The 11,994-nt window shown below is 42.6% G+C and overlaps 1 protein-coding gene across 1 annotated transcript in view; it reads right to left on the bottom strand.

The window, feature by feature from the left end:
• Positions 1 to 598: 598 nt before the first annotated feature.
• Positions 599 to 11,994, bottom strand: part of LOC104270460 (anthrax toxin receptor 1-like) — a 56,574-nt gene continuing 45,178 nt past the window's right edge. Inside the window, exon 18 of the mRNA XM_009864845.1 lies at positions 599 to 829. Coding sequence (XP_009863147.1) covers positions 599 to 829 — 231 coding nt within the window. The remainder of the gene's footprint in view (positions 830 to 11,994) is intronic.

The following is an 11,994-nucleotide window of genomic DNA, read 5'->3' as shown; positions in this document are numbered from 1 at the left end:
CCCTCTTCTATAATAGATTACTTCTGCTAGATTATTGGCACATAGTCTCATCTTACCTCATTATTAAGCTAAAGCCTTCTTATAAGCTTTCATGGAAATTTCACCTGCAGAACCAAAGGCAGAAAGTTATCTTTGCAATTACTGTTCTGGGTGTAGTACTGTTAGGGAAAAGAAAGCAAATTCCTCAATAAGCATTGTTTAACCAACTTGCAGGTGGCAGCTATCAGAACAACTGATGCAGGTGTACTGGCTAAAGTTATTAATGAATGATCTGACATACCAAGTCAGTCAAGTGTCATATGTAAATAGATCTTCACATGTATACATACAAAAGCTGCTACTGTATCTAGATGATCACTTTGGTTTGTTTCTATGCCCCATAGCTCTGAATCTATCCACTGAATGTTTACACAGCACGTGTGGTATAAATATATTCATACACTAAAATTGACACTTGGTAATTTTACTCTTTTTTTTCTTTCTTCTTTTTTTGCTGACCAGCAACAAATTCTGATATCTTTAACTGTAAACCAATACTCAATAAATATGCCGTGTTCAGCAAAGAGACATGTTTTGTCAATCAGGGTTTTGCTGCACTCTAAGCCATGGGCTGCGGGGGTGGGCGTGAAGGAGGAGGTCCAGGAGGTGCTCGGGCTGGGGGTGGTCCAGGAGGTGGCTGTCTAGAAGGGGGCTGCAGAGACACAGGAGGAGAAGAATTCCTTGAAGCATTGTTGAGAGGCACATCATCACGCCGTGGCAGCTTTGGTGGTGGGCTGTAAGGGGCAGAGGTCCCATCCGATTTCACCCGAGTGAAGTTTATGCATCTACCCTAGAGGTAAAGAAAAATTCATTATTCATAAAAAGCAGGTGTTTTGACTCATCAGCAGTTAGCCAAAGGGACTATAAGCAGAGGGATCAGGCTGTGCTTAGAGATCTTCATCCAGTATCATTCACTGGGTCCTAGACATGACATTCAGACCACGTTGTACTAAAGATCAGCACTAGAAACCAATCCTTTCCCTGGGTTTCAGAGTTCCTGCCTACAAAGAATAGCCTAGAACTGGTTTAAATCAAAAGGTACCCCACTGTGAATTGCTCTCTGCTCCACTACTAGAGCTATGCAGAACATGCCTAAAGCCACAGCTCCACCAAAGTCATGCCTGCCCTGATGACATCCCTGACCGACAAAGCTGTGCTTCAGAAAACTTGCAGCAGACAGCATTACACCAGAGAACATCCTCAGCAAAGACACTATCTGTAGCTTTCTTTTTCACAGTGATGCCAGCCTAGCTGGTGTCCGTGCTGTGAATGCTACATCTCTCTTCTGTGCTCCAGTGTAGATGTGGCTTCTCTCACAAACACCAACAGGGTGAAAGACTTGCACAATGGGCTCTCCAACGAGTGTGTTTTCAGAATGGATGTGGGATTCATGCAGGCAGGACCTGATGGGAGAACTGTGGATAGATTTTAACACAGGAGTAGCTTGGGTTTGAAAAAACAGCAAGCACTGGGGATGTCTTAGTCAACTAGGGGCTAAAGGCAAATACATGAGGGTTTCCTTTAGCCAAAACAAAGCTTTGCATAGGTTCCCACTAACCAAGTTCCAGACAGGAAGAGAGACAGACCCCAAAGACCACCTAGCCTTCCCTGTGGGAAGCAGCCAGAGGCTCCTGGGCACTTCAAAATCTACATGACAACCTCAGTCAGATACCAAGATCTCTGCTGTCTGTTGTACTTGTTCCTCCCCAGGACACCCAAGTTTTGTTACAAACTGCCCTACTATTTCTGTGGAGGCCTCATGAAATCTTGCAGACATCACCTTGTGTGAGAAGACGCAACAGTTGGCATCACTGACTCCAACTCCTTGCAAGGGAGGTGGGAGGAGATGCTTATGCAAGAACCCAGCTGCCACAAGCTTGGCATAAGCCTGTGCCTGGAAGTCAAAAAGGCCTCTCATCATCATGTACAAAGGCTGGTGACAAAGACTGCCTGAAAATGCAGGAGTGACACTGCCAACAGCCCAACTACCAACAGGAGCTGGGCTGTGGTTTCCAAATAAGTAACTGTGGGCTGGAAAGTACCCATCCCATCAGTGATGAACTCCATTTACCAGCACCTTTTGCTTTGGCCTGTTTTGTTCTATGTAGAAATCACCCTAATGAAAAGAGCATCTACAGTTTAGCACAGAGAGCAATGTTACCTGTTTCTCTCTTTTCAAGGCAAACAGTGGAGGAAAAGAAAAAAACCAAAACCGTTTGATTTGTTTAGAAAGTTACCTGTTGCAGAAGGCACCTTCGTTCTACTGTTTTGAAAGAACCACAGAGCCATGGTGCTGATGACAGCCAGAGGCTTAAGGTTGCATGCTAGATTTCAGCTAGAGGTCATGCCAACGCCTCCTTAACAAAATTCAGCAGAAGGACTCTAGATTTAGAAAAGCTTATCACAGAGCTAAGCAGCTGTACATCATGACCTCAGTAACCAGGGGCCACGATAACAGGGGAACACAAAATACCACACCAGTGACAGATCACTGCTAGCTCACTGCTGCCTGGCATGAGGAAACTCTGAAGGTGTTCAGGGAAGGATCTCAGTTTCTGTGGCAACGCTGCAAATTATGATTTCCCCTGGAATCCAGGCAAGTCCATCACAGATGAACCACAACTATCTGTGTTGTTAAAGTGACTTCCAACGTCTGCACCTTTGTTCATGAAAACTATTTCTTCAAAAAGAAGAGAATCTCCTAAGTCTATGGCTTCTATGGAGAAAGGCAATAATGTATCAAGAGAAGCTTATGTAAGCTCCAAAGAGCTCAGAAAATGATTCAACAAATGTACCAACACCCAAAGGGTACCACCCTACCACTGACTTAAATTGGAATGCTCAGAGCTCCAAGAGCTCAGCTGCAGGCAAGAGTTGTTTGAATGGGCATGTTGTTGCCTGTACATAAGACATACTCAGTAGTTCTCAGTCCCAGCTTTCACCACCACAGTTCACCACTACACTTAACAACAGCGTCAATAAGTAGGTTAAAAATCCCCTTTCTAAAAATCCAGACTTACAGCAGACTTTGGTTATGAACCCAGTTCATGGCAATACTATACTGAGGCCAGAGCCTTTGCATGGAGGCACAGGGCAACAGCCAAGGCCTTGGCTACTCCTGCAACAAAGATAAAACCATCAGATCAAACAAAACGAGTCAATGCTTTGCTCTACTCCATCAGAGAACGTAAGTCCTCACCAGCACTGTAGCAAGCAGCCATCCTTGTCAGCTATTTGTCTTCTGCTGTGCTCCATTGTATTCAGAGCACACTTGGAAACTCAGCAATATTATCATCACACAATGAATGTTACAGATATATCTAACAGCTGTTCTGCAAATGCATTTAAGAAAACTCAGCCTTGTTATCTCTAAAGTTTTCAATTTAGAACAGCTAAATAATCACCCTCCCAAAAAAACCCCCAACAACTCACCAAAAAAAGGGGAAGGTATTCTGAGTAGATGCACCATATGGGGAGAGAAAAAAGTAAGGACAGAACAATCCCTCTCATTAAATGCAAAGCTTCAAACCCACCACTAGTGCTTTTGCCTACAAGCCCTTCCTGCCTCTCTGTTGTGTTCCTCTCCCAAACATCAATTCCAAATATATTCATAGTCTATAATCAAAGGGGATCCCATAAATCTGTTTGCATTACTTTCACTTCAGTTAAAGTGATAGGCGACGTCAAACTGCTGCCAGTTTCTGCCACACTCACTGATTTGTCAGACAGATGGGTAATTTAAAGGCCATGCGCTGCATTGTGTCATGAAAAATACGGTTGGGTTGGGAGAGTCTGACAGATAAAGGCTTGGATGATCGATGTATGTATTGTGACACTTCCTCACAAAAGATTATCGGTGTTAGCCTACAATCTCATATATCAAAGACTTCTGGTGAATACTGGAGCAAATCCTCCCAAGTACTTCAAGAAGCCATTGATAAAATGAGGCCGAACTCTTTGCCAGTGGTAGGATTAACAATTGAAAGGGAGAGGGAGGAACAAATGATAATAAATCGTAAGTCATCGTTTGGACTTACAAAGTATACTTCATCGAAGAATTTCTAGGTTGAAGAATTAAGCCTTCCACACATCACACTTTCCCAGTAAGAGTGCCACTGCTATTCTAGCCCACATGCAAGTCTCTAGGGTAAGTTTATTAAAAAAAAATAATCCGTGATATTCCTCAAATAAACATGCAAACTATGGGATTTTTAACATTCTGCATTTGAAAGGATTAAGTAATTTCCTTTCCAAAGGCATATAAAGGCTTTTAAACCCTAGAGAACATAGCCAAAAATCAGATCTCTTGCATACTCACCTGTGCTTCTCCTGCACAAGGTTTAAGAGCTGCCACGACTTTAGTAGTGGTAACAGTACTTTTTCCAGAAGCATGGTGTACAGTAAGTGCTTTAAGGAAAGCATTAGAGTTGCAAGGTGCAGTAATACGATGGTGATCTCAGGCACAACAGCTGTTGGTAGCTGCTTTATTGTTTTCTAGGAAGCAATTTGCGTAAATCCAGTTCTGTCTGGTTTCAGCCCTGCTCCCAGTCCAGCATCCCTCAGATGGTGCGACCCGCACCGCGTACTGTCATTCAGGCACCAACTGAAGGTCAGCAATGCGCCATATGGAGTTACGCCCTTACTTCAGCTCACATCTGCACGGTCTTCCTAATGCACAATTATTTTGCCTCCCCATATGTCCATCCACTTGTTAGGCTCTTGTTATGCTGCTTGCCAAATGGGCTTGTCAAAAAGTACAAATACTGAAGCAGCGGGATCTGCCCTTGTCCCGACTCCAGCTTTTATCCCAGTGTAACAATCACATGTGCAATTCAGGCACTTTGTACTTCTAGGCAACGCCTCCTAGACCACCTAGGATGTGTTTTTGTGTGTGGTTTAAGGGAGTGAAGGAAGGGAGGAACCTCTTGAAAGCCACCAATCTTGTTCCTGGGCTACTTTCACCACAGTGGTCCGTACATCATTCTCCAGTGCTTGTTCCCCCAAAATCTTTAGCTACTACTCGGCAATTTTTCAACGTAAACGAAAAATTCTTAAAAGGATCCAGGCAATTCAAAGAGTGCCATAGGCAAGTCTCTCCACCCATGATACTAAGAGCACTTCTGCAAAAAGAAATTTAACGAGTCAGCTCATCTGCCAGTAACCACTCCTTTTCTCTATTCATTTTAATACATGTGCTGGTGATTATTTAACAAAAATCAAATCCAGTTTCATCTTTGTGCATGGCAGAGTGTTTGTGTACACAGAAGTTTATCTGTTTCTTATCTTTAACTGCATTAGTTGACCTAATGAAAGATATCCTTCCTGTTACAAATTTTGCTTGAATTTTCATTCACTCCTGGTTTAACTTAAGGAGACTCAGTGCTGCAATTTTGACTATCAGAGGAGGGTATCTGACTGAGAAAGTGTTGGCTTCACTTAAACGTTTACAGAGATTTCTTGGTCTTTGTAAGAATATGATACTTGCCTTTACATTTTAGACTGGATTAAAATAAAATCATTCCTTTAAAGCTTGAGCATAGCAATCCAAAACACCAGACCACCAAATTAAAAAAAAAAAGGATCTCCAAGTCAAAAATATCATATTTAGGATACTGAAATCAGAAATTAACATAATTTTCTTGGACTCACATGAGTAGTCACCTTTCTCCCCTATTTTGTCTACGGATGACACTGGGATGACTCTGCCAGCTTGCTATGGATGTGGTCCATCAGCATGATGCTTCAGTTCCTAAATAGCTATTAGGTCAGTGTAAAATGGAGCTCTAAAACTCAAAAGAAGAGATTCAGGTTTTTATGCTACCTTCAAAGCCACAAGAGCAAGCATCTATAAAAAGTCAGAATCACTTTAGCTTTGTGAAGGTTTTAAACCACACACCCAGAAACCAATGAGATATATGCCTTTAAGATCAGTGACTTTGGAAAAGTTGAATCTTGGAAACATTAGTGGACAGGGAAATCCCTGTCCTCTAATAAAGAATGAAAGTGTTCTAGCAGAAACACCTACACTGAGTATCCTAAACCAGTCACAATATGGGAAACTTGTTCAGCAGATGTATTTATGAATGAGGTAGATTATGGATTCAGAAATTTTAGAGAGGACGAGGTGAATAGAGTGGTACAGAGTTCCCAGCACCTGAGTTCCCCGGGCAAGTGTCAGGATTAGCAACTGGCTCCCCCGGAGCCAGGATCTGTGCGCATCGGTCTTTGCCAAAAGCTTCCTCACACTGCCCTGCTTCATGCTGCCTGTGTGCTGAACATGTCACGGCTCATTAAAACCTTCACGGATTTCCTGGGAATTGCACTGATTACCCTGCAGCATACAGGCTAGAAATTACTGGGTCGCTGAAACAGTTTGTCACGTAAAAGCCAAGCCTGCCTAGTTTTCAGGCATATTCCAGCAACTTTTACTAACTCCTGCTCTTGCATTTGGGATACAGATACCGGGTTTGTGTTGAAAAATAAAGCATTAGAAATGTCAGATTCCCATACCAGCAGTTTGTTGGCTAATCATGTTTTCAGGTCAATAAATATGTAATTTATAATTAACTTAGAATTATATTATTTAATATTATTAAATGTTAATTATCACCATTAATCATACTGTGGTTATTGCATTGATCATGAACAACTAATTCATTAAATGGTAATTAAATTTTATATGAAGCCATTTTAAGTTACTAGATCTCAGATCAAAACATTAAATATCATCAACATAAAATATTTGTTTGCATGAGAATCTAACTCTTTAAATATCTCCTGGTTTAACAAGTCCTCTCTTGTCAGTAGCAAATTTGATCTGTTTGGTAGCTCAACACTGATGCCTAAAATGATGGTAATCCAGAACTATAGAGAGATGAAAACATGGCGCTGACTGAAGAGAGGAGGATTTTAAAAGTAAGGTCCAGTAAAGTGGTAGTGTCAAACAATAAGAATCTAATTATTGTTTTCTTTAGAGCTGCTTTTAAAAAGGAGAATCAGTTCAGCCCATTCTCTATCCGGTGTATTATCTGGCCCCTTTATAAGCAAATTCATACTACTTCTGCTCCTTTTTTCTGTGACAGAGTTACTGGAGGGAAAGGAAATCACTGCATTATGGATTGTGAATCACTCATATCATAACAATGAGGACACTATAATGGCCTTAGGTACATCAGATAAATTAAAATAGAAAATTACAAAATGATGAATGCAAATGCACAAGGATAATCCAAGTAGCATCAGAAAACACGGTTTACAGTACAGCATGAGTGAGGTGGTGCTGCCAAGAGGTGTAACCTGCTGGGCACACTCAGTGTGCTTCACACTGCAAAAGGAATTAGACTGAGCTTTAAAACGTGGGAGGTAATGCAGCTTTAAACAGGACACATGTCCTGACCCAGGAAGGGGCAGTGATATTTAAAAGCAGCCGAGGCACCTGCAGATCCTTCACACAGTCCACAAAGACATTCTTCAAGCGAATTTTGTGCCTTTTCTCTTACTTTTTCAACAACCAAACTAAACTGCCCACAAGCTCCAGTCACTGGCTCACTGGTGCTGCTCCAGGGAGACAGAGCACAGAAAGTTAATCCTCGCTGCAGAAACTCCAACACCCAAGTCGCAAGAGAAGATAGCCGCTCGCGGGCCAGAAGCAGAGTACACGGCAACAGTGAAACACAGCTAAGCAATGCTTTGTGCTACAGACGTATTCAGGGTAAAACCCGTTGGCTTGGCCAAGGCACAACCCATACTGCTGCCCAGCAAGCTCAAGCAAGTGCAGAGATGCCCAAGCCCCTCTCACAGCCTTGCTTTGTAAAGGGGCTAGAAGAAGAAATCCTTCAGAAGCCCAGTGTGCCCTCAGAAATCTTGGCTAGGGAATCCAAATAACTGAGAAAATAGGATTTAGGGGGTGGGGAAGAGAGGAGACAGCACAAGAGCTCTTCTTTTGACACCAAGTTTGTGATCCCTCGGGGGCCCAGGGTGGTAGGTTGCCAGGGCGAACTCACAAACAGGCCCATCGCATGCTCTGCACATAACAGCAGCAATAAAAGTCATCTTTCGGTTCACTTGCTGGCCAAGGGAGAAGTCAAATGAAGACGTTTGGTGGTTGTTGTCAGGTGGAAGAACTATGTAAAAATAAGTTACTGAGAGTTGAATACAACCAAGTACTGACAGGTTCCCAAGACATGCGTGTCTGCAGACACTGCTCCTCAGTTCACAGTCCCCAAAGTGCTCTGCACTGCTTGAAATCAGGGATGGGTCTGTTTGGGTAGTTTGAAGACCTGTGCAGTGAAGTGGGCTACTTCCAGTTTGCCCCTGGAGAATCCACTTAAAATGTGGAATCTGAAGGAGGAAAAGCTCAGCCAGGGAAACTGGCCTTTCAAGCTAGGACCAGGATCCTTCAGCAAAATAAACTTCAGGCTGAACACATGACCACCTTCCAGCTCTCATGCTCCTAGTACCACTTTCCCATCTTAGGCAGACAAGAAAAAGGACATGGAGACATGAAGCAGCTGATATGAAGAACTCATTGCAGTATTGAAGACTGGGCTATTCAAATAATTTGCATCACACTCCATTCAGCAGGGAGCCACATATTGTTTCCAATCCTGCCTTAGCAGGAAAACACAGCAATAGGCTACAGACACCTCCTAAAAGAATGGCCAGAGTCACAGGATATCCTGCAGGAATACACAAAACATCACGTCTTGGACCTTGCTGAGGTTGTGGCTGAAGTAACGCACAATGCAGACTGGTCATAATCAAAGTTAAAGTCTATCAGGCATCCTTTATATTCAGTACCAATCTCAAAGTACAGTCACACCAGAGCAAATCCCACCCAAACTGGAGAGAAATATCTTAACTTAAACCTGCACTTGCAACACACAGTTTACCATCTTCCTCTCTTCTGACAGCTTTTATGGATGAGGCTCCCTAAATGAAGGAAGTGAGGAGAGCCACTGTCAGGTCATGCCATCTACCCAAGGTTATGCAGCACCTTCAGGGAAAAAAAAAAAAAATTTACAAGTTCAGGACTCGCAATTCACATCCCTTGTTTTAACCAAAGCACCACACGTTTCCACACTTGAATGCTGACCAGACTAGAATGTGGTTCAAGAAAAAACAACCATGGCTGGTTTGCCAAAGATTTTTCTCTTTCCTTTGCCATTTCCAAGGAAAACGAGATTGCATTTGTTCAGCATGTAGAACAGGAAGGGCTTTGGAGCTTAGCAACAAGAGCAACAAACATTTGTTGGGTGCAACAGGCTCAGCCTTGAGGTATTGGCAGCTTGCTGGGAGGAGCAAATTAGGCCACAAGGCCCATAACTGCTCTTGCTTAAACTGTAATTAAGTGTCACTGTGCTTTCCATGGTGAATTATTCGATTGTCTCTTCAGGAGTAAACTGGGATTATGGCATGCACAGAGGAAGAGTATAATGCTCTTTATCTGCCCAGAGTATAGGATAATGCTCGAGAGTCAGAGATTTCTGGTGAAACCAGTTATTATTTCTCCTTGCCTCAGTCAAAAATGGCCCACCGCACAGACAAGTTGACTCTTTGTTCAGAGACTGGACACAGATACAAGTATCCCTAAACTCATCTCTTGGTAACTGGCCCTTAACTGGCGCTGCTGCTACCTAGAACAACTACATGGTAATCCCACAGCTCCCAGGTTCCTCTGTGCTTATCTCACAAGGATTTTCTTCTCCTGTCATGAGACTCATACAGTTCATTATCAGTGCTGACATATTTACATAACATAAAAAACCCCCCTCTCCTCCTCTGAAAGATTCTACGTTAAGTTGCACGGAAGAGGTCTTTGCAGCAATCACCTTATTATTTCTAGATATGAACACACCAGGGAAGCAACTCAGGTGTGAAATTCCTGAAATGGAACTTTCCGTCCCATTTCAGGTGCGCTACAGAGTCCTAACAGTCTATACAAATACATCCCTGCCATGTTTCTCTTATGCAGCTTAACCAGTCTATCAAGTACCAGCTCTACACATTGAAGTTACTCTGTTCCATGATCCTCATTGCCACCTCTCTCACATAAACTCTGTTACACACCCCAGTCTCAACTTATCAGATACAGTGACCTGCCCCCCAGCAGTAGAAAAATCCCTGGTACACCTCTCATTTTTCAAAGGTCTGCTCTATCTGGCACTTAGCATTGCAAAAAGGGACACTGCTCTTAGGAGGCCTTGCTTCAAAGTTTTTGTATGTTCTACTCCTTAAAGTTACCCGCCAGTGAAGACTGAGGTGCCTACTTGTGTAATCATATTCTCTCAAGGAAACCCAAAAAGGAGGGGAAAAGAAGGGATATATTCACATGAAGAAGGAAAAAAAAAAAAAAGCAGAAATCTTAAAATGCTGCAGAAATCACAAGTGTTGATGCAAAGACCACAAACTGGTTGCAGTCTTATTCTTCCAGAAGCAACACCTATCTGAGACTAAAACTGGCACATAAAACTGGAGTATTTTATTATTAATGTGATGTTTATGTTCAAAGCAAGATTAAGTAAAGATTCAGACTTAACAGATATAGCTCATAAACTCTTCAGGTTGTGGAGTATCTATGTGTTACTTGTACAATAGCAGACACAATGATTTGGGTTTTCTTTTAGTACCACAACATGAATCACAGTATTTTATACAAGAACAGAGGTATCAAGAACCACAGCTCCTCTGCTGAAAGTAACAAATGCAATATCTTTTAATTTTTAGTTATTAATACATTATCTTACACAGTATTTTATTTCTACAGCTCAAACACCTTCAGAGGAAGGTCACAGCATTACTCACTCTGTGTATGGGGAAACAGACTCCTACATAGTGACCAGAAGCATGTAAGCAGAGATGTAAGCTGGGTAGGTTATTTTCTGGCCTGTTACCCAAGTCAGAAGACAATAAAGGATGCACAGGTCCCAGTAATCCAAACAAGGTAACATGTGGTTCAGCACTGGTTCAGGAGTGCTACCAAGAAACAAATACACATATTGGCTGCAGCGTATCTGTTCATTTGCGTCTCCAAATTGTGGATCTGTACATGCAGGCCTAGTACACATTACATATGCATTTGTTTTCCCAGAGAAGATGCACCTTCATTTGTGAGTTTCCACCTAAGCCCCAGGATAGTCACCTGGCTCCAAGCCAGGCCTGCATAGCTTAGACACGGACCATCAGTGAAGTGCTGCCCCGAAAACTGGTAACAACACGCAAGAGTCTATTCCCCCAAAGCAGACATGTCAAGAGTTGCACTTAACATGGGACTAAATCACCAGTTCTTATCCCAAAGTCAAATTCCCTTTAAAAAAACAGAGAAACAGACCTGATGAACCTGTTCCTTTACCATAAATATCAAATATTAAAGTAGTACACATGCATTAAGAGTAGCAGAAGAGCCATCCGTCTACCTAATAGAGTCTGTCTATGAAGTGCTCCAAATGCTGTTAGAAACATGGTCTCACCCTACTAGAATTTAGTGTTCATCTGAGTTATCAGTGTGGAACTACAGTCTAATTGAAGTAACGTACATTAGCTACGACCAGAGACTCTAAAGTCGTAGCTCAGTGTCTTAACCACAAAGCCAATCCTTCTTCATCCCATTTTGTGCTAAGCTGCACCAGCCCTAGGATTTGTACCCATCCTTCTGAAGAGCCTTTTGTAGTTGTTATTACTTAGGACGCCTCTGGCTCCCAAAGACATGGACAGACCGCCAGTTCCACCCGAGGGACAGACAGGCAGCATCTATCCCCAAAGCCTATTCTTCTACATCAAAAATAACACAATCCTAGCCCAAGCAAGAGGTAATGCCACTATGTGAGCTTGTTGCAGCACAGGAAATTCATTAGCCACTATTACATGTTTTCATCTGCAGTGCTCAGCACATCTTGAGAACTGTGCATTAGGACACTGGTCCCACATCAGAGAGGTTTTTCCCCCATGCCTGCTACG

The sequence above is a fragment of the Apaloderma vittatum genome, unplaced genomic scaffold, assembly GCF_000703405.1.
Source record: "Apaloderma vittatum isolate BGI_N311 unplaced genomic scaffold, ASM70340v1 scaffold2962, whole genome shotgun sequence".
Classification (NCBI taxonomy): Eukaryota; Metazoa; Chordata; class Aves; order Trogoniformes; family Trogonidae; genus Apaloderma; species Apaloderma vittatum.
The sequence above is the reverse complement of the archived record's forward strand: the minus strand, read 5'-3'. Positions and strand labels throughout refer to the sequence as shown.